At 49.1% G+C, this 27,998-nt stretch overlaps 1 protein-coding gene across 1 annotated transcript; it reads right to left on the minus strand.

The window, feature by feature from the left end:
- Positions 1–1,117: 1,117 nt before the first annotated feature.
- FLOT1 (flotillin 1) lies at positions 1,118–21,308 on the minus strand. Its single transcript, XM_066581549.1, has 13 exons — positions 21,154–21,308; positions 17,372–17,417; positions 16,727–16,802; positions 16,560–16,650; positions 16,342–16,485; positions 13,560–13,679; positions 13,214–13,309; positions 12,301–12,453; positions 12,045–12,226; positions 11,922–11,967; positions 10,654–10,791; positions 8,141–8,305; positions 1,118–2,414 (listed from the first exon to the last, which is right to left on the minus strand). The coding sequence occupies exons 2-13, from the start codon at positions 17,415–17,417 to the stop codon at positions 2,382–2,384; spliced, it is 1,290 nt and encodes a 429-aa protein (XP_066437646.1). The 5' UTR covers positions 21,154–21,308; the 3' UTR covers positions 1,118–2,381.
- Between the last annotated feature and the right edge of the window lie 6,690 nt (positions 21,309–27,998).

Here is a 27,998-nt window from a genome sequence, read left to right on the forward strand (position 1 = left end):
CTTAAGGAGAGCACCCATCCTTCTTGATTCAAATGGAGAGTGACTGGATGTATGAGGCCATCGCTCCAAAAGTTCCGTGGAGAGTGACTGGATGTATGATGCCGTAGCTCTAAGAGCTCCATGCAGAGTGACTGCATGTATGATACCACCAGCCTGACAGGAAGGGGGTCATCAATTCATGCTGCTTGCGCCAAATTCTGACCCCCCACCAGCACAGAGTAACAGAAATCTGGTGTCTTTCCACTGCTCAGTGATACAATTTTTGAGCTCTTTTGCCTGCTTGAGTCTCACCTTTCAGTTTCTCTTAGACACAATTTCCCTGGAACTGGTTGTCTGCTGTTATAGCCTATTTGTGCTAAGGAACAGCGAGTTGTGCATTCGGACACGTTTGTTGTAGCAACAGCGTTGTATTCGGCTGACTGTGCACGGCCTGTTGGGCAAAACGATTTCTGACATCCTCCACTGACCCCTTTCCATCCACAGGATCCCCCTTCACTGAATGTTACACAAGAACACCCCACATGGTTGATAGTAAAATCCTGGCCCTGCCTGGCAAGTCTGGCACCGTATCAGACTTCATTTGAAGTAACTTTGATTGCTGGATTTTCCCATCTAATGTAGATTCGCACTGAAACCGATTCAGAGGAAACTTGTGATTTTATGCTGCACTCCGGGGTCACGGGGAGAATATTATCATGCAGGGAACCTGCAATTGTTAGAGGGCCGGGGGCTCTAATCAAGGGGCCATACTTTGAAGTGACCCAAAGGATTGAAAGGGGTTCTCCAGGACTTTTATTAATGACCTGGAGGTCCACGGTTTGGGATCCCCGCCAATCAGCTGTCCATATTGCAGCAGCCTGAGCTTGTACTGCAGGCATTGAATTTGGTAGGAACTGTGCCTGTACAACCAACCCGGCTGCTGCAATACGGACAGCACTATCAACAAGGATCCGGAGTGACGGACGCCCAACGATCAACTATTAATGACCTACCCTTTAAATAATCGGGAGTAATCTAAATTGTCATACCAGTGAAACACATTGCTCGGGTTACATGTTTTTACCAAACCCTTAGATGAGGTCCCTATATAGGACAGTATGTAATAAATACAAGACCGTTAAGATATAACGTTTATTTGGCCGTCATGACAAACGTGATATATAAGGCATTCATCTACAGGCACAAACTTCACAGTCATAGGTTCACATTGGTACGTAGACTATATAGAGTCTAAACCACAGTATAATAGCTATAGACACTGGATCCTTAACAAGCCGCCTCGGGACTGGCACAGCTGGCCAACATAGCTCAAGTAGGGTGAAGAGCAGCCATGCTGGGGATGGCATACAAGGGAATCTGCAGGCATCAATCGTATAAAATACTGGGATATTTCTGGACACGGCCCTTTAAGGATGCTCTCTGGGGGAACGCCCCCTCTTTTGCACTTCGCTGATGCAGTTACTTTCACTGTGAGGGGGCCTTAAAGTGGAAAGAGATTAGATATGTAAGTAGGTCACAAACTCTGCAGTTCTCCTTCCACGTTGAGCTTTGGTGATGCTGAAATGTAAGCTCATAGATAAAACACTTCATTCGCTGAGGTCGGGCGTTACTATTACTGGCACTGAAGACGAGCTCCACAGCTGGTCTGCATGTGGTAAGCAACAGGATCTGGACCATTTTGCATAGTTTCATGGCAGAGGGACGTCGTATATATGGATTACATACAGTATGTAGTAATGTAATACACAGCATTAAAGGGGTTTTCCACAAAAATGACCTATACTCAGATTGGTCATCAATAGTTGACTGGTAGTGGCCTGTTTGGGAACCCGGCTGATCAGCTGAGTGGGCACATGTTGTCAGCTCTGCAATACACAAGGGTCGAAGCGGAAGCCGCTGCTTGAACCTGAGTAGTGGCCACGCTTTTACTTGCAGACGCAGTTCTCATTGATTTCACTGAGCGCTGCAGTTACAAGCGCCGGCCACTAGTGACACATGTCAGCGGAGCAGCTTTCGCTCTGACCAGAGTGCATACTTGCGTTATCAGCGGGCCCTGGCACATCAACTATTGATGACCTATCCTGAATACAGGTCATCAGTAGTATTTTTGTGAGAAAACTCTTTTACTCAAGTCACAACAAGAGGCCAACAAGCCCCGATAAAAAGTAACTAGAAGAGGTTGGCCAGCCCCGATAAAAGGTAACTACAAGACGCCGGCTGTCCCTGATGCAAAGTAACAAGAAACAACATAAAAGCTTGAATTTCTCTGAATACAAAATTTCATCCAAAACACATAAATCATCAGATGCGGCCAGAATACATGTAGGAGACAGAAGAAGAATCTTGGAGGCACCATGATGAGAAATGCCATGTGGGACATCTTAGGCCATGCGTCCGGACTTCTTCTTTAAACTCTAGAAGAGAGAAGAACAAGTTTCAGATGGTGTCGGGAGCAGAAAGAGCCGCACAGACCGCAGCTGCCGCACCAAGAGCTGGGATCAGACTCTGATTACACGTGAGAAAACGCCGACTTGCAGATATCATCTGTTGATGGTTCCTACAGGAGTCTTAAAGGAACACTAAAGCCTAGAAAGGAGGTGGAAAGCCGACCACAAATCGGTTAATGTTCACATCTCTCCTTTTCTCCATGTTTTGTCTGATGTGTCCTAAAAAGGATGGAGTTATTAGTTTTGCCTCCTGTTAACTGCAGTCCAAAGTGTAGAGCAGCGTTCTGCTACCTCCCAGAATAAGGCAGATTCACTAACGAAGCTGACCAAATAAGGCCTTTTTAAAAGGGGTAAATGACGAGGCAAAAAACATTAATTCCTGATCGTTAGTCTGTGTAAATGTGTCTGTGTATTAACGATTGTTCATCCCCATGCTAGAGATCATCTGCTGCATGTAATACCCTGATTCCAAAAAAGTTGGGATGCTGTGTAAAATGTAAAGAAAAAAAAAAAGACTGCAATGATTCGGACATCTCATCTAACCAGATTTCATTCACAACAGAACATAAAACACATCAGAAGGTGAAATAGATTTTTTTCATTTCATTTTTAAAACTTAACTCCTTTAGAAATTGATGGCAGCAACACATCTCACAACAGTTGGGTCAAAGCCTTGTCCACCATTGTGTAGCATCCCCTCTTCTGAGAAGTGAGGAGACCAAATCCTGCAGTTTTGGGACAAGAAATTAGTCCCATTCTTGTCTGATGTAGGATTCTAGCTGCTCAGCAGTCTTGGGTTTTCCTTGACAGATTTTTCATTTCATAATGCGCCAAATGTTCTCTCTCGGTGGACGATCTGGACTGCCGGCGGCCGATTCAGCACCTGAGCTCTTCTGCGAAGCTCTGCCATTGTGATGGATGCAGTCTGTGTTTAGTATTGTCTTGCTGAAATATACAAGGCCTTCCCTGAAAGAGACATTGTCTGCATGGGAGGATATGTTGTTTTAAACCTCTATATACTGCTCAGCATTGATAGTGCCTTTCATGATGGGTAAGGTGGCCATGCCATAGGCATTAATGCAGCCCCATACCATCAGATGCTTTTGAAGTGTGTGCCGATAAGCTGGGTGTCCCTTCTCAAGTCCACAGGAGAAATCGGCTGAGGTTTTCCATTTTTTAAAAATTGTTCCACAGTTTTTTTATGCAGTTTTTAACAGATTGGTGAACATCTGACCATCTTTGCTTCCGAGAGACTCTGACTCTCTAACATGCTTTGCCCATGTGACTTAGTAGGAAATTGACCCTCTGGGTGTTTTTCATTAGTACCCCTTACTTTTCCAGCCTTTTGTTTCCCCTGTGCCTTTTGTGAGATGTGCTGCTGTGGAAAAGTGTGTCCCTCCCCCCTTCTGATATGTCCTATGTTCTACTGTGAATAAAATATGGTTATGTGAGATTTTCTAATCATTGCAGTTTTTTCTTTACATTTTACACAACATCCCACCTTTTTTGGCAAGAGGGTTATAAACAGCATTAAAGGGGTTGTCCCGCGCCGAAACGGTTTTTTTTTTTTTTTTCAACCCCCCCTCCCCCCCCCCCCCCCCCCCCGTTCGGCGCGAGACAACCCCGATGCAGGGGTTAAAAAAGAACACCGGAGAGTGCTTACCTGAATCCCCGCGCTCCGGCGACTTCTTACTTACCTGCTGAAGATGGCCGCCGGGATCTTCACCCTCGGTGGACCGCAGGGCTTCTGTGCGGTCCATTGCCGATTCCAGCCTCCTGATTGGCTGGAATCGGCACGTGACGGGGCGGAGCTACAAGGAGTCGGCGTCCAGCACGAGCGGCTCCATTGAGGAAAGAAGAAGACCCGGACTGCGCAAGCGCGGCTAATTTGGCCATTAGACGGCGAAAATTAGTCGGCTCCATGGAAACGAGGACGCTAGCAACGGAGCAGGTAAGTGAAAAACTTCTTATAACTTCTGTATGGCTCATAATTAATGCACAATGTACATTACAAAGTGCATTAATATGGCCATACAGAAGTGTATAGACCCACTTGCTGCTGCGGGACAACCCCTTTAATGTGCTTTATTGTCAGTCAGAGCTAATTAACATGCAGAGAATCTGCCCATGTATAATCACCTGGGCTATCCACTATCCTTCCGGATCCACCATACCCAGTTAGCTTGGTCAAGTGCACTTGTGTTCTGAATGGGTAGATAGACCCTTCTAATCCCGTACCCTCCGGACCCCTATATCTCCACAGCCTTCAGAACCTTGGTAGCATCTCAACCATGTGGAGAGTCGGGAAACCCATACAAATTATATGGTCGGACAGGCACCTTAAATTTAGCTGACAGTCTATGCTCAGGCGGGGAAGATCGCAATGATGTGTCGTCCAAACACTGGCCATAGTGGTGACTCTACGGCACATCCTCGGTGGAGTCAGGTGAACAAAGACTGGAGACGTATTGGTGTGGTGCACGACAGGTTGCGGAGCACTAGTTATACACTGATGGCCTATCCTTCGGTGCTGCAGTGAAAGAGCCCCCACCAATTACATCCTAAAGACGGGCCGCCATTGTCAAATCTGTTACGATGACATTTTAGAAAGCCTTCTCTCTTACAAGAGTGCTTGAGAAAGCAGGTGCCCAAAATGTTGCACAGGCATGTTACCACGCTCCTTACCCCTCCTCTAGCAGCGTCTCCACATTACAAATCCCCATGAGCTTTCCCTGAATTTGGAGAATATTCATAAAAGTAATGAGCATCAGAAGCGCTTGTGTCCCCGCTGCTGGGAGGAACGAACCTCGTGATGCACAAACCATATTGTGTACCGCCACCCTATATTGACCCCTCAGGTCCTGCACTAGTCCCCATGTATCAGTCATCCCTGCAGCATTCCTTCAAACAGGGCGGTATATGTGAAAAGTCTGCCTTAGTATTCCTTTAAGAGTCTGCAGCGCTGTGTAAACTGGGTCGCCCAACATGAAGGACTTTGCCTGACTGAAGAGAACATCATCCGCTCTAGTAACATAGTATGTAAGGCCGAATGAAGACAACGTCCATCTAGTTCAGCCTATCTAGTGATAAAGCTCCGATAAGAACGGGTGCCGGAGGAGACGAGCGCTAGAAATACCCGACCCGGCAGGATCTCAGGCGTGGCAGCTGCAGCACATCTTCATGCATTAAAGATGGCGATACCACCCGCAGAGTTATCCTGTACATGATGGCTAGTGCATTGGAAAGAGGCCGCCTCCATAAACATGGCAGCTGTGATCGCCTTGGGATACATGCAGAGATGGGGAGCAAATCCAAGCGGATCATCTCAGAGCAGGGATGCGTAACAGCGCCAGGTTGTTCCACTCCCAACGGCCACCCTGAACAGTAACGTGATGTACCCACATTTATGGTCTATAGGATACATGGGGCTCAACTTCTACGACTTGCAGCTACCAGAATATGTAAAAAAAAGAGAGCAGCGTGCACGGCTGTTCTTCTCCTACGGACCCCCAGTTATATCTACTTCAGGCCCGCACCTGCCATCACATAGTTTTACCTGGATTACCCCTTACAGGGTGACACTACTATAAGACTATATATGGAAGGTCCCAAACAATGAGCCAACTTATGAGAGCTCCCCTAATCTGCTGGTGAGTCCTCATTATACCTCCTGTGATACAGAATTACATGGCTCCTGCCAGCTCTGTAACTTGCAGCTTCTGGTCCCCAGCCTACCATCTAGAATACTCTTATGTGATACTGGGGTCTCTGAACCCCTTGGGTCATCAGGCGTGACTGCTCTCTGCACCCCCTTATAGCTTACTACTCTCGCTAATAGGACATATGGATGGGGGTAAGTGGGCACATCACCATATCATTAGTTCAGACGTCTATATATATGATTCACGTGCCATTTTGGGAGTAGCACAAGCCTGCAAACATAATCAAGGATGGCCACAGTGGAGCGAGTCATAAGGGGTTCCAGGTCAGCAGCCGCAAATAAAAATGTAATTCAAGCCATTCTGCAGCAGATCAGGGAGGTCGGATGGTGCCATCGGCAGAAACGCTCATTCTGGCCATACACATTACATAAGTCAGCCGAATGAGCAGCTATTACTCCCGACCCCGTACACAGGGTGGGACAGGGATGAGCACCGCTGTCAGACACCTCTGGGGGCCGCTTATCAGGTAAGTTAAGATCCTACAGCCCGACATTCAGGATGTCCCCCTCCCCATCAGAGGACAGTCAGACGTTAATCTAATGTGTACGGCCTGGTTTAGGGTGAGGAAGCAGACGCCTGGTTTAGGGTGAGGAAGCAGACGAGTATCCTGGGTAGATATAATCTTGCATAAATAGTATGAGGAACACTCACAGCACGGTTGGCCCCCCGTCACACAGAGATCAGCGGCTAACCCAACTTTCCATCCTGTTGGAGGTTCTTCTCGTAAGAGAGCAGCACAATGAAGAGAAGTCAGGTCAAACTGTGCTGCATCAGTCAGAGGATCCATCACTGCTGGACAACGGACGGCCCCCCCATACCCTCAAGGCTCCATGGTCAATATCTAAAATGATTAACATTCTCTTTCCTCCACCGTGCAACGCTGAGATAAACATCCAGTACCCCACTGAACCCGGCCGCCGGTCATCTGTGTACTTGAATGTTTAGCCTTTGGCCCGGTATGTGCCAAGCCAAGTCCTGGAGCGGCTCTATAATATGCAACGTTTCCTCCTATGATGGAGAATGAAAGCTGCTGCTTGTTCAGAATTACATAAAGGCTCATTCAGAAACAGCGCCTCATCTCTCTGCAGGCTGCGCCTGGTACTGTAGGATGCACATGTACACATGAATGGGGATGAGCTACAATAGAGGACTCGGCCGGGGACACAACGGAAAAATAAAGAGTTATGGCTCTGAGAGGATGAAAAAACTTCAATAAAACTACTGCATCCTAAAAGGGGTTGTCCAGCTTTGATCCACTGATTCTCAGGGTAGGCCAGCAACAGTAGCTCAGTGGGGTCCGCCACCTGGCCCCTGTATATGGAGTGGAAGTGGACACCTCCTTGCTCTCTGCAATGCAGCAACTTACTAATGCAGGCGTTGCTCCTACTGAAGTTCTGCATTATCGGCCATCAGTAGTTAAAGGGATTGTCTCACAACTGCAGGTTATCCCCTATCAGCAGGATAGGAAATAACCTGCTAATTGGTGGTAGTCTCATTGCCGAGTCCCCCACTAATCTCCTGAACGGGACTCCCATGTCCCGCTCTCCTGTCACTGTGGAGTTGCTTCTACCCCTGCACTGATGTCACTCTGAATGGAGTGCTTGTTGAGCATGTACAGTCAGCGCTCCATTCATTTCAATTTTAGAAACAGCTGAGCGGGTGCCACTGGGGACCTCCGCAGCCACAGAGAAGGTTAATCAAACACTAGTGTGCTTACGTAACCAGCGCTCCATTCAGTCCCCTCCTCCCTGCGGGGAGCGCAGTAGCCCCACAGTAAGAAGAACAGGGAACAGATCTCTTGAGATCAGCGGGAGTCTCAATGGTGAGAGCCCCATCAATCAGCAAGCTATCCCCCGTCCTATGGCTATCCCGTTGATAAGGGAGAACTTTAAAGAGCTAACAAGCTATGTCGCTAGTGGACCTGTCACTTATATGTCACCAGTGGACGGAGTTTACGCCCGATATACTCACCTGGGTGAGGTTGATGCCCGTCAGCTTCTCCACTGACTCTGGGAGGCGGTTAAGTATATCCAGGACTTCCCCTGTGATTTTGGCGGCTCCGACCTCGCTTCCACCGCTGGACACCATTTTAATCTTCTTCACCTGAGTTAAAGGTTTGCTGATCTCCTCTACGACCTGGAAGAGAAAAGGCGCCATAAAAGGACGCTGCAACAAATATCACCAGCGGTCGCCAACATCAGACTGCATTCAGACACATCTTTATCAGAGGATCCGCCGACAGGATTGCAAGGTTTAATGTGCACCGTGAACAGTCGCCGATCTGCACATTGGATCTTCACTGGGTCTGATCCAGATTGGAACAGCGAAATCCGTGTCAAATCTGAGTCATACGAAAGGGGCCTTAGTGTAGTTGGACCGCAGGGAGAGGTCAGATTGTTCCAGATCCACTGCGAGATACAGAACATTCTGGTATCTTGTTCTGCCCCACAAGTAAAAGCAGAACAGCTTACTATAGACTTTAATAGACGCAGACCTCCATAGTGCAGAATACAGAGAGCTCCTCCTAGTGGTGGCTACAGGCAGAAGGAAAATTAAAGGAGTATTCCCATCAGTATTCTATGGCATAGCCACAGGATATGCTATCAGTCACACAGGTGTGGGACCTGCACCCATCTCCAATTTTGGCCCCCAATGTCCCCCGGTTCACCTGTATGATGGATCAGGATTACAAAAACAGCTGAACTGGCTACAGTGTTTCCATACTCTCCATAGAAGTCAATGGGAGTTACACAGACAATGCTGCACAGTCACACTTGGCTGCTTCTTTCATCCCAGCCACCGCGTACAGCAGTGTTCCCATCTGGGACATGTTTAGCTAAGAAGTTCTAAAAAATCTATGTAGGGGCTCTGTATAAAAAAAATATGAAACTCCGACAGCTATAAAGACTTAGATGAGGCTCCAGACTGGACAATCTAAAATTTCCCTTCAAAATCTGCATCCAAATCCGCCATGTATGACTGTACCCTAGAGGGGTTCTGGCGCGCACAGTTTGTACCCCAGCTTCCCATTTGAGTGGGACCCCTTTTAACAGTAATCCCGGGAACATCATCCGATCAACGCAGAAATGTCTTCCTATGATTCCTGCACTCAAATCACCAGATAGAAGTATTCACTATTAAAAGCCCTTAGTTGGAGGAGGGGTCTGATGGCATTTACAGGGTAGCATGCAACGCGTTTTGGGGCTTAAAACCTTGAAAAGGGGTGTTTTAACCCCTGAAACACAATGCATGCTACCCTGTTGTATGTTTCTCTACCTTTGAAATTAACCCATTAACTCTGGTACCATCACTGGGGACGTCTGTAAATGCAATCAGACCCCTCCCTCCAATTATGGATACTTCTATTAGGTGATTCGAGCGCAGGATTTTTACACATTTGTATCCTTGTACTTCTGCTACACTGAGCCCCTTTGTGGAGCTCGATGACCCCTAAACGCTCTCCCTTACGTGGATTCCAAGGTCTCCAGATTGTATACTGCCGGCTTACGGGGATTTCAGGTGTGACAGGTGTTACCTATCCAGGTCCAGCCGTTCACACCAGGCGTGTCCCCCCCCCCGCTCCCTTTCTTTATTCTCCTATCCCACCTAATGGTTACCTACGGAGACCGAAGCGCTGTCCTACACTGTTTCTGAGATATCTGTAGCTGTAGAATGGAGACCTAAAGACTATAAGGGTATCTTCAAACGTAGTGGCCATGCTGAGGTTCTGAGCAAAACATTCTACTGCAAAATCAGCAGCATTTCTGCAGCAAAAACTAGGACTCACCTGTGGATCCGCAGCAGATTTCGGCATCTACAGCACTCCCAGAATACCTTGTGCTGGCAGCACACCCAGTCACAGTTGCTGGTGAGCGTCACGCCGCTGATCAGGTGATTCCATTGCAGCATTAACTGGTCAGCAGTGCGATGTAGCAGCTGCCTGGGTGCGCTGCCAGCACTGCGCTCTTGGTGCCGGCAGCGCCAAGTATTCCGAGGTGAGGGGAGCGCTGTAGATGTTACAGTTAGCTGCAGATCCACAGCTGATTCCTAGTCAAAATCTACACCCATGGTGCGAATCCTAAAATGCTATTAAAGCAGAAATGCTGCTGATTTTGCCACGAAAAAGCCACAGCATTTCCGCTCTGTGTGAAGGTACCCTAAAGGTCTGTTAGCATGGATAAAATGTAAAGAAATGTCGTCCACATGGTGCAAAAAAAACCAAAACGTGCACAGAATCCGCAGAACGGTCCTGCGGTGCGGACTTTGAGTCTTCAGTATGTCAATTATGCTGCATATTTTCAGTGCAAACTGTACTTCTCAAAATAATCAACACCAAATCTGTTAGGTGTGAACATGCCCTTAAGGTGAGGACCACCACATGTGACTTCTTTGCTCTACAGGCTGTCTGGGCGCAGCAGATAATATACCAAATCTGCGCCCCACAGTGTTACATCTCTGAAGTATAACCATAGTAGGTGCGTCACCTCCGGCAGCTTCTCCAGCAGCATGTCCACTATGGCTGCCTCCTGATATTCCTGGAAGGCCTCTGCCTTCTTGGCCATCTGCTCCGCATCGGCTCGAGCTCGGACCTCCACCGCGTATGCCTGAGCCTCCCCCTTTATCTGTGGTGATGGGGAAAGAAGAGAAATGTAAAGAATTTAACCCCTTAGTGACGGAGCTTTTTTGCTTTTTTCCATTTTTGTTTTTTCCTACTCCCTTTTAAAAAATCGTAGCTCCTTTATTTATCCATCGACGTCGCTGTATGAGGGCTTGTTTTTTGCGGGACGAGTTGTATTTTTCAATGGCACTATTTATTGTACCATATAATTTACTGAAAAACTTTAAAAAAATTCTTAGCGGAGAGAAATGGAAACAAAAACGACATTCCACCATCTTTCGGTGCGTCCTGTTTCTACAGCACACAAATTGCAACAAAAACGACCTGATATTTTTATTCTATGGGTCAGTACGATTGCTACGATACCAAACTTGTATAGTATTTTTTTTGCTGCAGTACTTTTATTTTTTTTAAGATATTTAATTTTTTTCAATTATAATAATGCACTACTTTGATAGATCGGACTTTTATGGATGCGGCGATATCAAATACATATTTTTATTTTATGATTTAGATTTTTTAATAATAGATATGGCAAAAGGGGGGTGATTTAAACTTTTATAACTTTTTTTTTTTTAACAATTAAAAAAACTTTATTGATCTTTTTTCTTACTTTACTTTGAAGTCCCCTTGGGGGACTTTAACATGCGATACTTTGATCGCTCCTGCAGTATGACGTAATGCTATAGCATTACGTCATACTGCTTTTTTACAGGCAGTCTTTCAAGCCACCCTGTGTGGATGGCTTGATAGGCAGTCTGCTAAGGCAGCCCTGGGGCCATTCATTAGGCCCCTGGCTGCCATGACACCTGCACGGATCCCCCGATCTCACCGCGGGGGGGCTGTGCGGGGACCCCCGAACAGCATTCAGGGGATTTAAATGCTGCTGTCAGAATTGACAGCGGCATTTAAAGGGTTAATAGCTGCGATTGGCCGAACGGCCGAGCGCAGCTATTACCCGCGGGTTTCAGCTGTAATAAACAGCTGATGCCCGCGCTGTATGGAGGGAGATAGCGGCGCTACCTCCCTCCATACACGTCCTACAACAGCAGGACGTAGTTTTACGATAGGGCTGTCACTAAGGGGTTAAAGAGCTAGCACTCTAATCTTGTGACTCTAGATGATGGTACCCACCCTGATGGACTCCGCTTCTGCCTCAGCCTCGGTGATGAGCTTCATCCTGAATATGGGGAGAAGGCATGACATAAGAGAAGGGGGGCAGGCTGAAAATACAGGGTCACCAGGACCATCACCTACCTCTCGGCCTCGGCTAGCTTCTCCAGTCGGTAGCGCTCAGCTTCTGCCGGCTTCTTGATTCTGGCCTCCAGCTCCTTCTCCTTCCGGCTGATCTCTTGGTCCTGTAACTGGATCTGCTGCGTTCTCTCTACCACCTGGACCTGAACTTTCTGCTCCTCAATTTTCTGCTTTGTTTTAGCCACCTAAGACGAGACAAACGACTGATTACCGACTACCGTCACCGTGTACGACACGGATGGGGGATGGGCAGTCGTACCTGCAGCTGATACGCCAGGTCACTCTCGGCCTTCCTGGTGTTCACCTCTAGGTCGTACGTGGCTTTCTTCAGCTCAAAGTCTCGCTGCGCTTTCGCCATTTCTATTTCATTGATGTACTGAGCGGACACCTTGGCCTGTTGAGCCTCCGCCTCCTGTAATACGGGGGTGCGCTTAAGGTTAGTAAACCGTGAAAACACTTAACGCCCACCGTTAATCGCAGTATCGTTTGTAGGGCTGAAATCGCGTGGATTTATCCAAATCGCAGGTAGGGGTGGTACCACCTGTAACCACCACTACAGGGGGCGCACTAAACTCTGTGCGCTGGACGCAGCAGGAGATGGTAGAATATATCCATTACATACCCATTAAATCCTGTCACTCCGGTGGTCTCCCACCATTCCTGCTGTGATGACATCATGTACACTACTCATGTGCCCACAGCAGCACATCAGTGCCCTCCAGCAGCCATGTGTTGTACATGCCAGCGTCACTACTGAGGCCAATGATTCACTGCAGCCATGTTAATGACGTGACATCATCGCAGCACAACCAGCAGAGACCCCCGGGGTGTAATGGTTAATTTTTCTATTGCGTTATCCACCATTTCCAGCTCTTTGGTAACTTTCTTCAAATCTATTAAAAGGGGTCATGCCAGCAAAGCAAGTTCTCCTGCATCCACAGGATGTCCATAGGATGGGGGGGGTGTCTGATCACTATGGGTATGACTACTTTGACCCCCAGAGATCCTGAAAACCAGTACACCTGAATGCCCCATGGACAGAGCGATGGTGCATACGCTGAACCGCCGTTCCATTTACTTCTATAAAGTAAGAGGAGACCAATGCGCTCACAAGGGTGAAAGCACATAAGGTGCTCAGATTTCCCTTGGAAGCCTTGTGATGCCGCAGTTACCTTAATCCCAGCGTCTCTTTTGGCCACGGCTTCCCCGATCCTGGCGTCCTTCTGTACCTGAGCAGTCCGTGCTTTACCCAAAGAGTGCAGGTAATCCTACAGGAGACAGGGACAACAGGCTCAGTACCACCTCCTACACACTGGGCCCCTTCCCTCCCCGCCCATCCTGCGCACCGGCCCCTTCCTTCCTCGCCCCTCTTGCGGATCGGACCCCACCCCTCTTGCACATCGGACCCCACCCCTCTTCACCCCTCCTCTCCTGCGCACCCAGCCCCGCCCTCTCCTGCGCACCCAGCCCCGCCCTCTCCTGCGCACCCAGCCCCGCCCTCTCTTTTTCTGTACACACCTGGTCATCGTGAATGTCCTTCAATGTGTAGCTCACCACACTGATCCCCATGTGCACCAGATCCGAAGACGCCACATTGAAAACCTGTTCAGAAAACTTCTGCCGATCCTTGTAGATCTCCTGCAAGTAACGGGAGAAAAGGGGTTAAAATTAAAAGCAGACAAATACTAAATGAATACGGACCCAACGCTTCCCTAATCTGCTTCCATCTCCTGTTGTCTGTACATGGCTATGGGGGTGGCCATCTTGCCTGAGCTTTACAGCAGCCTCATGGGCTATAGAGACAACGCACAGGAGGGAAGAACCAATTGAACCATTGTGGGCATGTTCTGTGCAGGGAGGTGAGCTGTAACATCACCTACTGTGAATGGTGGACCCTGTGTTATATACATATAGGTGTCACCTCTCAGTGTAATCCTGTCTGTGATGATAATGAAATGATGGCTGAGAAGTTTTTTATTATTAAAACTAGTGGTTAGTCTGCAGGAAGTGGAGGAGGTAAGCTTTGCCTATTGCCCATTAAAGGGGTTGTCTCGCGGCAGCAAGTGGGGTTATACACTTCTGTATGGCCATATTAATGCACTTTGTAATATACATCGTGCATTAAATATTGGCCATACAGAAGTTGTTCACTTACCTGCTCCGTTGCTGGCGTCCCCGTCGCCATGGATCCGTCTAATTCTGATGTCTTCTTGCTTTTTTAGACGCGCTTGCGCTGTGTGGTCTTCTCCCCTTCTGCTCGGTCCAGGCACGAGCGGCGTTCTGGCTCCGCCCCCTTCTACGCGCCATCGCGTAGCTCCGCTCCGTCACGTGTGCCGATTCCAGCCAATCAGGAGGCTGGAATCGGCAATGGAACGCACAGAGCCCATGGTGCACCATGGGAGAAGACCCGCGGTGCACCATGGGAGAAAACCGCAGTGCATCCCTGGGAAAGGACCGGTGGCCATCTTGGGAGAAGATTTTTTCAAAGCCTTATTTCGTCGGATCGATAAGTAGCAAGCGGCTTAAAAACCGCTTTACTTTGCTATTTTATGCCAGGATGGTGACAGGGGGAATGGGGTAAGGTAAAATTTTGAGGTTTGCCGCGAGACAACCCCTTTAATGTCTGTGGGAGTGCTGTGGGCATGCTCTCTTACCTGTGCAGGTAGGGGGAGGAGTTTTCTCTATGGAATGGCAAATTTCACATGGATGTTATACAGGCTTCAATCCCCACCCACCTGCTTGTCTAATGACCCACACTGATCCCTATGATGCTGTCAATTCGAGTCGGGTGCGACTTGCTATGATCATACAGATGCACAAAGGCGCCTGTATTTTGTATTTTCTGTCAATTTTCTCTCTAAGAGCAGAAATTGAAAGCTATTAAGCTGTGTAACATGGATAATATATGCTCCTTAACCCTTTCCAATCCACTGTCTGACGTCTGAAGACATTCTGATTGAAGACTGTGCAGCTCCGATGTCAGAAGACGTCCGGCAGGGTATTCTTACTGTATATTATTGGCCGCTCTATTGTCGGGGGACCTCTCCAGTATGTCCCACACCACAGTACTGGCTCTAGCCAGCAGATGGCGCCATAGTATATTGACAAAAAGAGAAAGCCCCCTAGGAAACCCTGAATCCAAAATTGGATTGCAAAGGGTTAATAGGAGGAGACAGCATATGGAAAGGAGAGGGGCCACGCCTCAAGGGCTTCTGTACAAGGGAGGAAGGGGCTGGTGGGAGAGGCCACGCCCCTTAGAGCAACTGCAGCAGGGGAAGGGCGAGGCCCCCCGAGCCACTGCAACGGGGCAAGTGAGAGCCCCCCCCTGCAAGGGTGGGTGGGAGAAGGCACGCCCCCCAGAGCCACTGCAACGGGGGTGGGAGAAGCCACGCCCCCAGAGCCACTGCAACGGGGAAAGGGAGAGGCCACGTCCCCCCAGAGCCACTGCAACAGGGGAAGGGAGAGGCCACGTCCCCCCCCCCCCCCGCACAAGGGTGGTTGGGAGAAGGCACGCCCCCCCCCCCCCAGAGCCCCTGCAACGGGGGGTGGGAGAAGCCACTCCCCCAGAGCCACTGCAACGAGAGGAAGGGAGAGGCCACGTCCCCCCCCCCCCCCCGCACAAGGGTGGTTGGGAGAAGGCACGCCCCCCCCCCCAGAGCCCCTGCAACGGGGGGTGGGAGAAGCCACTCCCCTAGAGCCACTCCAACGGGGGACGGGAGAGGCCACACCCCCAGAGCCACTGCAACGGGGGGGAGGCCACGCCCCCACCCCCAGAGCCACTGCAACGGGGCAAGTGAGAGACCCCCCTGCAATGGGGGGTGGGAGAAGCCACGCCCCTCCAGAGCCACTCCAACGGGGCAAGGGAGAGGCCACGCCCCCCAGCCACTGCAACGGGGGAGGAGTGAGGCCATGCCCCCCAGAGCCACTGCAACGGGAGATGTCCCTCCTATTCCCTCTGGCACCACAAGCTGAGGGCAAGAAGCTTTATTGTCTGGTCTTGAGCATTCTGCGCTGATTCACAAATCCCCTGTAGTGACTTGGGGAAAAAAAAGATCGTAAAATTCTGTCTGCAGGGACCAGTAGAGGGAGCTTCAAAGCAGAATGCATACAGTGACAGCAATACTAACACTATACTGAGGGCTCCCCCTAGTGGTGGTTACATCATCCTGTGAAGTGGATATGGAGCTCCGGCCACTGTGGGGTAAATGCTGGGTGATCCCTCGATAAGCCATAGTTGCTCCATCTTTAACTGAGTTCCTTAACAATAACACCCTTACATGCCAGACACACGGTCACCTACCTCGACAGTCATGTGTGCCATGATGGCACGTTGATGCCCCTCCAAGGTTTCGAGGGCAATCTGAGCCACCTCATTCTCGGTTTTGCCCAGGAACATCTGGCAGGCAACGGTAAGCATAACCTTGTTCTGCCCCTGGATCTTTACCTGCAGGGAATGCACAGACATGAGCACTCTGTAAGGCTGGCACACTGCCAATGCCGTGCCCACCCCCCCCTTGCCTGAGCAATGCCGGTGACGGAGATGGGAACGCCATGCCGTGTGTAGACCTTCTCACTCTTCACGTTTAGCGTCAGAGTATTCAGGGAGATCCTGCAGACAATCAGAAAGTGAGCAGAAGCAGAATTATAAATGGCGGCGAACGCGAAGCTCGCATGAAGTGTCTCACCTCTGAATCTGCTGCACACAGGGAAGGACGAAGACCCGACCGCCGGCGATCATCACTGGCGGGCTGCGGCAGAAACCTGCAATACACCAGAAATCAGGCAACCAGCAAGATGACTGCTAGTACGAGATCAGCTGTCAATGGGGGGGATTAATGTCGAGACCCCAAGAACATGGGTGATTAGTGGAGTAGATACTGCGCAGGGAGATATGGAGACAGATACGTATCCGCGGGCATTTTCGTATCTTCCTTACCGCATCTACTTTATGTAGTCACATGACCAGGACAGACGGTCAACCACAAGGCCGCCTTCACTCAGGCCAGAATTGCAGTGGACTTTCCGCAGCATTTACAGTCCTGCGGAGCAGACGTCTAAAATCTGCTTTACGTGGAGAAAAAAATTTCTGCAACAAATTTGCAGCATTTTTGAAAATTTATGCTGCAGAATTCAACCCTGAAATAAAAAAGCTAAATCCCACGGAAAAGCCGCAAATACAAATGCAACCAAATTTACATCATTCAGGTGTAGCTGTTGCAGGTTTTCCCTGTGTGAAGGTGGCCTAAGGGTTCTGCCGGATGACAGCAAGCAGAGATCTTGGATTTCCACAGAGTATATTGGGACATGTCTAATATGAGGCTTGCACCTACCTGACACCACCATGGCTTCATTCGGTCCGCAGGTATAAAACACCATCTATATATGGCAAAACAGAAAATAATGTGTGTCAGCAGTGCGGTGCAACAGTATCGTTATCCATCAACATCTCTATAGGTGAAGATACATATATGTGATATATGCCTGAAAAGGAGATAACGTGTAGAGGAGACATGTATCTACGCTCTCCTCTCTGCTCTCTAAGACATCGGCAGCTTGTGGTAGTCGCTGCTGAGAGCGGTGGACCTTCCAGCAATCTGACGGGACCGCCGGCCGCCTCTCTGCAGGGGATACGAGGATCAACAGCTGGACTTGACCTGACTGGATCCAAGTGATCAGCGGTGTCGAGTCCAATATCTGCTCATCTCCTAATTTTTGGGTTTGGCTGCCAAACCAAGTGAGTCCCTTTCTGCCCCACTCATAATTACGATTGTTACGTTTTTCCAGAGCGCGGTCCCTGACTTTGGTTTTTTTCATCGAAAGGCGAAGCAACGGCTTTGATAATCCAACCCAAGGGTAAACTACAATCTCCAACTACAGTAATACCCATCACCGAGTGAAGCGACGGGTCTGATAATCCACCGCCAGGCGAATCTACGAGCCCCGACTATAGGGCGAGGCGACGGCTCCAAGAATCCACTGGCAGGGTAAACTACGAGCCCCGACTATAGGGCGAGGCGACGGGTCTGATAATCCACCGCCAGGGTAAACTACAAACCCCGACTTTAGGGCGAGGAGAAGGCTCTGCTAATCCACCATCAGGGTAAACTACAAGCCCCAACTTTAGGGCGAGGAGAAGGCTCTGCTAATCCACCATCAGGGTAAACTACAAGCCCCAACTTTAGGATGAGGAGAAGGCTCTGCTAATCCACCATCAGGGTAAACTACAAACCCCGACTTTAGGGCGAGGAGAAGGCTCTGCTAATCCACCGCCAGGATGAACTACAAGCCCCAACTGTAAGGAGAATTTGATTTGTTTACCAAGGAGAAAACAATTTCAGATCTGGAGTAGAAGCACGGGCCGTCAGGAGAAATACAGATCCCAGCAGCCTGTCGGGGTATCAAGGGATTTCTAATGTATTTACAGTTGCATGTCGGTTATATATCATAAATGACATCACAGGAAAAGTATATACCTCCAAAACTGATAATACATGATAGGCTAGAACTAAAACCATGAGCAGAAATTCGTACCTGTTAGGCCGCCTGCAGACGGGCGGAAATTCCGCGGCGGGATTTCCCGCGGAATTTCTGCGCTTGGAAGCTGCCCTAGGATTGCTGCCGGATCCGACCCGGCCGTCTGCAGGCGGCCTTAAGGTGTAAGTATAACATACAAAGAAACGGTTATTACTTCATTGGGAAGACATGCAAGGGAGGCGGTCTGGAGGACTTCCTTATCTCTGTGCTGTACACTCACTGGTATATAGAAATGGTTACATTTAACCCCTTCACTACTTATACTAGCAGGTTGATATACAATTAACTGATACATTGATCTACAACTACAGTAATCCGCATCACTAAGTGAAGTGACGGATCCGATAATCCAATGCCAGAGTAAACTACAAACCTGGACTAAAATAATCCCCAGCACTGGGTAAAGCGACGTCTATGATAACCCACCGCCAGGGTAAACTACGAGGCCCGACCATAGGGCGAGACGACGACGCCAATAATCCACCACCAGGATAAACTACAAACCCCGACTATATAGCAAAGCAACGGCTCCGATAACCCACCGCCGGGGGAAACTATGGTGAACACGCACAATCCTGCCATCTTGCACAGAGTAGTCCGGTCTGTGAATGATGGGCAGCTGCAGCGCCGCGGACGTCCTCCAACATATTAGAAGGTCTTCCCCTCCACCATTCCAGCCAGCTCCAGTCACGATGCCAGGCAGGACCCAGGGTGTGGCGCTATTTTTGGTATTACACTGGTCTCTGTGCACTAAATACCACCAGCAGGGGATGCCTAGAAGACGTGCCCGCTCCCCAGCTCTCAGCAAGACCGCCAACACCCAGCAAGATCAGGCAGCGACCTGCGGGTGGCAGCAGTGGCATCAGACTGGGTATCGGCAGCTACAATATGTCATCCTGGAGCGCGCCATTCTTGCAGCAGCTGATCTAATTACTGGCGCTCATCCCCGCAGAGAAGGCAGCCAACAAGTCTGCATGTAATGAGAGGAGCGTGTGCCAACGGAGAGAAGCGGCAGCCGCAGAATGTAATCACTGCGTGCGAAACTGCGGAGTCGTAAAATATCGTATCGCCAACCAAGTCGCACCCGAAATGTCACATTAGTAGATGGCTGGCGGCAGACTCCCACAATGCATTGCTACAGACCTTAAATGTGACCCCTCATCTAAATACAGACAAGACGTGCCGACACGTCCGATGTCACCACGGCAACAAACCCGATACGACTCTTCCCTGACACCATCTCCGATTGCTGTCAGTGAATGGAAGCCTTCACTGTTTATATCTGCAGACGGCGGTCTAATAAACGGCTTTGTATTTGTGTATATTGTATTATACCGGAGAAAGGAAGAACCGCTTGGTCACATGGGTGATTTTGGTTCACGACAAACGGACGGACGTCGCTGCGCTGGATGCGTTCTTGCTGCGTTCTCTACATCCCCGTATCATCCATTTTCCAAATGCGAAAAACAACAACACGCGTGTTCGTCCGATTCACATAGCCGTAAATGAACGCAGCACATACGTGACATCCGCGGTCTTCTACTCTCCCAGGGAGCAGAATGCGATGTTTTCATGCAGATCATCGGTCCGCGTAAAAACTACCACGATTTACTGCAATGTGTCCGTGTTCGGGCAGTAAAAACACGGACCGCACACGGCTGGGAATAACCGCCGTCCTCGGAAGTATCCGTGATCTCCCGGGTACCGCACATCCTCGCCCAATCCCTGCGCATTCATCCACTGACCAGGGAGGAGCTAGACCTGAGGACCGGCAGTTTGGGGTCCGGTTGGGGTCTGCCATCACTATGGGGGTCACATGTACACTTAGTGATTCCAATGCAGCAGGTTGTGGGCGGGGCCTAGAGTAATGGGCGGGGCATAAGGAACCAACAATTATATATAGCGTAATATATAATATATTTCACACATCTCCTGTATCCGCGATAGATTATATATATATATATATATATATATATATATATATATATATATATACACATATATACACACACACACACACACTGTGTGCTGTATATTTACAGTATGTGTCATGTATTAACTGTGCAATATATATCATGCGATGTATACATATATCATATATATACACACACCATGTGCAGTATATCATATATAGTGTAATATGTAGTATTAAATATATATTATATATATCTGCAGTAGGTGCTGCATGCAGTATATATTGTGTTATATATAGTGTAGTACATAATATAATATACATACATACTGCATGCACTACATACAGTGTAATATATAGTTATATATAGTGTAGTATATGTGCTGTAATATATATCATGTGCTCTATACACACACACACCATATGCAGTATATCATATACAATGTGCTGTGTATATACAGTATATGATGTAGTACTATATATATGGTGTATCTGCAGTAGGTGCTGCATGCAGCATATATATACAGTGTAGTGTATTCTATATCTATGCACGGTACCATATATGGCTGCAATGTGACGTATCTCCCGTGTGATATACAGGGTATGTACGGTAAATATATAACGGTATATCTGCAGCCGCGCGCACATACAGGACGGGTACCGCACCTTGTCTCCGCGGTTTGTCACCCGGTGTGCCGCTTCTTCTGCTCCGGTCACTTGTTGTGTTCTCCGGTGTTTTCTTTCCCGTCACTGCTCCACCCAACACCCCTCATAGACGACCGTAATGTACGACCATAGAGACGCGTCACTACACACAGCGACACCTGCTGCCCAGCCGGGGGTAACTTGCCGCACACATATCCATTACACAGCGCCACCTGCTGGCCAAGATAGCACACCGCACACAGCGTCACTTGCGGTCCGGGTTGAGGTACAGCCGCTCTGAGGAACGTGCAGGACTCTGGCAGCAGGAGGAGTTGTTGTACTGCTAGGCCCGGCATGCGGTTCCATCTCAGGCAGATCTGTAAATGATGGGAGTTGTGGTGATTAGATGAACGGTCTTGCACACGGCCGGGTCGGATTCCGACTGAGGGATTCTCTCAGCGGGATGCGACCCGTTGCCCTGCAGTGACCTCTCGCTTACCTGTCCAGAGTCTCTCTCTGCTCTGCGATGTGCCGTCTGGCGCACAGCCGTACATGCGCAGAGCAGAGGCGGCGCGTCAGCAGTGACGTTTAAGTTCGAGGCGCGCACAGAAATAGGACATGCCGCGATTTTGTTACCACGCGGATTTTCCGCGATCAAAATTGCGGCTGCCCTGCATAGGATTGTGTGCCCAAATGCAATACTATGGTAGCATGCGGAATCTCGCTGCAGAATTTCCATCCATGGGCATTGGGCCTAAAACTGGTTCCCCCCTTGGCCTATAAAAGGCTCTCGGAGGCTCCTTGTGTGTAGTGACCTCTTCTTCCGCTTGTGTAGAGCTTGTTGACCACTAGATGCCTCTACGACGCAGAGAAGAGATTTCACCCCGTTACCAGAGTCTGAGAGGGGGCGCATTATCGGGATGTGAGAAGCCGGATGATCGTATCGATGAATTGTCCCCCACCGGGCCATTCTTACCAGCCTGTTAGGAGGTGTTGGATCTAGTGGATGAGGGCACACAAGGTGACCGGGCTCAGGATGCCCCCTACAGACCACCAGTAGAGAGAAGCGTCTGACCAGCCTGTTAGGAGGTGTTGGATCCAGTGGATGAGGGCACACAAAACGACCAGGCTTAGGATGCCCCCTACAGACCACCAATAGAGAGGAGCGTCTGATCAGACTGTTAGGAGGTGTTGGGACCAGTTGATGTGTGAGGGCACACAAGGTAACCGGGCTCAGGACGCCCCCTACAGACCACCAGTAGAGAGCGTCTGATTGTTCGACAAGCACCAGCAGCTCCAACTGTTCCGTTGTCCACCATCCAGAGACAAGTGGCGCTATTGTTACACCCATGCGTCTGTCGGAACCATTTCCAGGCACTTGGCTGAAGGACATTTGGTCTCACAAAAAATACCATACAGAACCTATATGCTTCCATGCCCACCCGTATCATATCTTGTATCCAAGCTAGAGGCGGTACAACAGGATACTAGAGCAGCCATGCATGCCCGTATTACATCTTGTATCCAAGCTAAAGGTGGTACAACAGGGTACTAGAGCCTCCATGCCCGCCCGTATCACATATTGTATCCAAGCTAGAGGTGGTACAGCAGGGGACTAGAGCCCCCATGCCTGCCCATATCACATCCTGTATCCAAGCTAAAGGCGGTACAACAGGGTACTAGAGCCTCCATGCTCCCTGTATCACATCTTGTATCCAAGCTAGAGGTGGTACAACAGGGTACTAGAGCCTCCATGCCCTCCTGTATCACATCTTGTATCCAAGCTAGAGGCGGTACAACAAGTTACTAGAGCCTCCCTACAAGGGGTCGTTTCTCCACTATAAATGATCCCCATCCATCATTTCCATCTCGTCAGCTTTGTACTTTAGGCTGCTATATGGAGATGTTGTGCAGCATATAGCGGTGTCGTTTTTGGGCAGCATGAGTTGACTTGTTTGCACTTTTGCGCTCGTCATGTGAGCTGTGGAATGTTCTATTCCTCTTTCATTGTTGGCTTTACACACTTTTTTATTAGGGAATGTCTACAGATTTCTTCAGGTAACTTCCTCCTTGCAGATTCTTGTGTTGATGCCAGTTCCGGGGACAGTTTTAGGGAGCGGCATACTGGGCAGTAGCCCAAGACCCTTCTTTTTAACAAGGGATCACTGTAGATGGCACCTGCAGGAGCAAAAAGAGAGTGGAGGTGAAAAAATCTCTTCTCCACTGTCATTTCTATTAGTCAATATAATAGAGCATATATGGCAGTATTATCTATCTACTGTATGGCAGTATTGTGTATGCACTGTATGGGGGTATCATGTGTGCATTGTATGGAGGTATTATGTACGCATGGTATAGCAGTTTTAATTGGGTACAGTATGGCGGTATTGTGTATGCATTGTATGGCGGTATTGTGTATGCATTGTATGTAAGTGTTTTGTAATTCAGTAGTGAATGGCTGCATGGTCTCGGCACTGCATGGGAGTATTATGTATACATTCAGTGGCAGTATTATGTATGCATTTTCTGTATGGTGTTATTATGTATGCACTCTATGGAGGTATTATTGTATGGCAGTATTAATTGGGCACTGAATGGCTGTATTGTGCAGTCACTATGAGATGGTATTATTGGCATTAAAGGGAAATTATGGGAAAACCATCTTTATGTGGTGGTCGGGGGGATCTGATTGGCATAGTGCCCAGGGCCTTGTTTTCCCCTGGAGCCAGTCCAATCCAATTACAATGCATCTGTGATATAGTATGTAAGAGCTCACTCACACGGGTGTATGTCACCAGTGTATTATACGTGTATTTGTAATACGCGGTGCTAAAAGCCTGTTGATTTCTATTGGGCCACTCACACCTGCGTTTCTTACGCACCAATATAGGCTATGGGGATTTAACATATGCAGCAAATACGCATGTTACATGTGTATTTACTGTGTACTGCATATTTTACGTGCATGAAGAATTATGCACGGAATACATGGGCGATATACTCCTGAGTGAGCCCTCAAGGAGACCATTCAGAGTCTACATAGAGGGAAGCTATCAGGTCCTGTGAGCCCCATAAATTAGTTATGGCGGACAGGAGAGGACGGTGTGATTGTGATGAACGATGTGCACTGAGCAGCAGTCACATCCCCGGACTCCGCAGCCTATAACCTTAGTTTATGGGGTTTATAGGATGTGACCGCTTCAGATCATACTCACCAACTCTCCCAGAAGTCAAGGAGACTCCCTGAAAGATGGGGAGACCACCCGGACTGCCAGAAGAGCCGAGAAATGTCCTGGGCACAGCCCACTCCGGCAGTACTGTAGCTGAACGTCTGGTCGTAGGACATACCGTAGCTCTCTGCAGGCAGTGCCAGTGCATATTGCAGTTCTGCAGCTGTCCAGCAGGTGGCCTCGCTGCACTCTCCGCTAGTTTCACCTGTTGTCACCATCCCCTGATCCCTGCAGCTGCAGAGCTGTGTGAAGTTGTGCAACCAGAGACTCTGGCAGGTGTGTACTGTGGCCTAACAAACATCAGCACAAAAGGGGTAAGCCAGGCGCATACTGCAAAGAGGGATAAACACACCAGGGCAAAGGAACAAACACTCCGGGGCAAAGAGAAGAACATTCTGGAGAAAAAGGACGAACACACCAGGGCAAAGGGACGAACGTGCTGTGGTGAGAAAAACATTGTGGGGCAAAGGGATGAACACAACGGAGCAAAGTGTCAAACACACCGAGGCAAAGGGATGAACACTCTGGAGTAAAGGGACGAACACTCAGCAGAAAAGGAAAAAGCACACTGGGGCAAAGGAAAGAAAACACACCTGAGCAAACGGACAAACAGTCCGGGGCAAAGGGACAAACACACCAGAGCAAAGCGACAAACACTACAGGGAAAAGGGAGAAACACACCAAGCAAAGGAACAAACACAATAAGACAAGGGGACAAACACACCTGGGAAAAGGGATGAACTTAGTGGGGCAAGGGGGCAAAGACATTGGGGTAAAGGGATGAACTTAGTGGGGCAAGGGGGCAAAGACACCGGGGTAAAGGGATGAACACACAAGAGCAAAGCGACAAACACTACAAGGAAAAGGGAGAAACACACCAAGCAAAGGAACAAACACAATGAGGTAAAGGGACAAACACACCTGGGAAAAGGGATGAACACACCTTAACAAACCAACAAACAGTCCGGGACAAAGGGACAAACACACCAGAGCAAAGTGATGAACACTACAGGAAAACCGGGAGAAACATACCAAGCAAAGGAACAAACACAATGAGGCAAGGGGACAAACACACCTGGGAAAAGAAATGAACTTAGTGGGGAAAGGGGGCAAAGACACCGGGGTAAAGAAATGAACTTAGTGGGGAAAGGGGGCAAAGACACCGGGGTAAAGGGATGAACACAGTGGGGCAAAGGGATGAACCTGCTGTGGCGAGATAAATATTCTGGGGGAACAGATCATAGCAAAGGGACGAACACACCGGGGCAAAAGGACGAACACACCTGAGCAAAGTGACAAACACATCAAGGCAAAGGGACGAATACCCTGGGGTAAAGGGATTAATATACCGCAGAAAAGGGACAAATACACTGGGGCAAAGGGATGAGCAATCCGAGACTAAGGGCTGAACATTCTAGGGCAAGAGGACAAACACATTTCTGGGCAAGGGGAAGAACACCACAGAATAAAGGGATGAACACACCCGAGCAAAGGAACAAACAGTCCGGGGCAAAGGTACGTACATACCATGGCAAACGGACAAACACTCCAAGGAAAAGCGACAAACACACTTTGACAAAGGGACAAACACTTGGGGCAAGAGGAGAAACACATTTCAGGGCAAAGGAATAAACACCAGAGTAAAAGGAGGAACACACCAGGACGAAAGGACAACACACCAGAGCAAGAGGATGAACGCAGCGGGGCAAGGGCACAAACAGTCCGGGGCAAAGGGATGAACACAGGGGGACAAGGGGACAAAGACACTGGGGCAAAGGGACGAACACTCTGGGTAATGGTGACAAACAGACCAGGGTAAACGGATGAACACACCAGGACAAAAGGACAAACACACCCGAGCAAAAGGATGAATGCAGCGGGGCAAGGTGACAAACAGTCCGGGGCAAACGGACGAACACACCAGGGCAAAAGGACAACACACCCAAGCCAAGGGACAAACAGTCCGGGGCAAAGGAATGAACACAGTGAGGCAAGGGGACGACGACTCTGGGGCAAGGGCACAAACAAACCAGGTCAAAGGAACAAACACAGTGGGGAAAAAGGACAAACACTTTGGGGCAAGGGCACAAATATCCCGGGGCAAAAGTGTGGGCACACTAATAGGAACAAAACACACACAAGGAGGAGACCAGAAAAATGCTGGAAGGAGGGTAAAAAGGTGTCCTCCGCCCCGACATGTTGGGGACCCCCTCACCCTCCTACTATTAGATTGCAAGAACTGAGTAGATACATTTCATGGCTCACAAGTACTGGTGGATGATTGGAGACACAGAAGGGGGCAAGTTGTTGGATAGCATGGGGCCCGTATATTGTCCTGCCTGGCGCTCCACCCCGCGTTACTCATCCATCGCTGTACGCCGTGTTGTTTCCGCGTGCGCTGAGGACATTACATAATGCTGGGCAGATTGTTTTGATTCCTGAGGGCGTCTGTCAGCGTAGAATATCCTTTATGAGGCCGAGACCAGAAAAATGTGGCTGAACAGGAACTGCGTCCAGGTGATAAATAGATGTGGATCTCTGCAGGGAACTAGAGGAATTAATAATAACCCTGATGTGCTGCTCTGTATACCGGGGAGGATGGCGAAGGGGTCCTCCAGACAGCAGTCTGCTGCCATACTGGGACCCTACAGCATCTATACTGCGCCTTCACAGCTGTCCCTATTTGTAGGCAGTTATAGGTGGTGGAGAAGTAGCGGTGATGGGTGTAGCTATAGGGGGAGTACAGGGAGCAGTCTGCGGGGCCGATATAGGAAGTAGAGAAGTAGCAGTGATGGGTGTAGATATAGGGGGAGTACAGGGAGCAGTCTGCGGGGCCAATATAGGAAGTAGAGAAGTAGCGGTGATGGGTGTAGATATAGGGGGAGTACAGGGAGCAGTCTGCGGGGCCAATATAGGAAGTAGAGAAGTAGCAGTGATGGGTGTAGCTATAGGGGAAGTACAGGGAGCAGTCTGCAGGGCCGATATAGGAGGTTGAGAAGTTGCGGCGATGGGTGTAGCTATAGGGGGAGTACAGGGAGCAGTCTTCGGGGCCGATATAGGAGGTAGAGAAGTAGCAGGGGTGTAGTTATAGGGGGTGCAGATGTAGTCGTCAGGGGTGTAGCTGTAGGGGGAGTAGAGGGAGCAGCCTGGGTTTGGAGAATCAGCAGTCAGGGTGTAGCTATAGGAAGTGGAGAAGTAGCAGTCAGGGTGCAGCTATAGAGGGGTGCAGAGGGAACAGTTGCATTTTGGGACAGAGGTGAGCTGTGACCATTATCAGCTATAGACTTCTATGGGAGAGTGTTGCGGGTATGCTATGTGACCTGGGCAGGTGACCTGTGACATCACCTATTGTGAATGGTGGATCGTGTGTTATATAGGTGCTACCTGTCATTGCATTCCTGCCTGTGATGACGATGACATGACTCCCGGTGTACACAGCACAAGGTGAAAAGTTACAGGAAGGCCATTCTTATACAAGCGGTTTTATAGCGTTTAGCACGGCGCTTGCAATGTCAGCCAAAAATGTTGTAAAACGCCACGATTGATTTCAATCGGACTTTTCAGACCAGCATTTCCGAATGCCGTCTGCTCTATTTTAGTGCGTTTCAGTGATTTTTAACGCACCTTATGACCCAT

The sequence above is a fragment of the Eleutherodactylus coqui genome, chromosome 10, assembly GCF_035609145.1.
Source record: "Eleutherodactylus coqui strain aEleCoq1 chromosome 10, aEleCoq1.hap1, whole genome shotgun sequence".
In the NCBI taxonomy this organism is placed as follows: domain Eukaryota; kingdom Metazoa; phylum Chordata; class Amphibia; order Anura; family Eleutherodactylidae; genus Eleutherodactylus; species Eleutherodactylus coqui.

What these genes read in the sequence shown, in the direction of transcription:
- FLOT1 (XM_066581549.1), bottom strand. Translation starts at nt 17,417, where the DNA reads ATGGTGTTTTATACCTGCGGACCGAATGAAGCCATGGTGGTGTCAG. An exon ending in AGGACATTCACGATGACCAG is followed by an intron (nt 13,310 to 13,559) that starts GTGTGTACAGAA and finishes TGTCTCCTGTAG; the next exon opens with GATTACCTGCACTCTTTGGG. An exon ending in AAGCTAGCCGAGGCCGAGAG is followed by an intron (nt 11,968 to 12,044) that starts GTAGGTGATGGT and finishes CCCCATATTCAG; the next exon opens with GATGAAGCTCATCACCGAGG.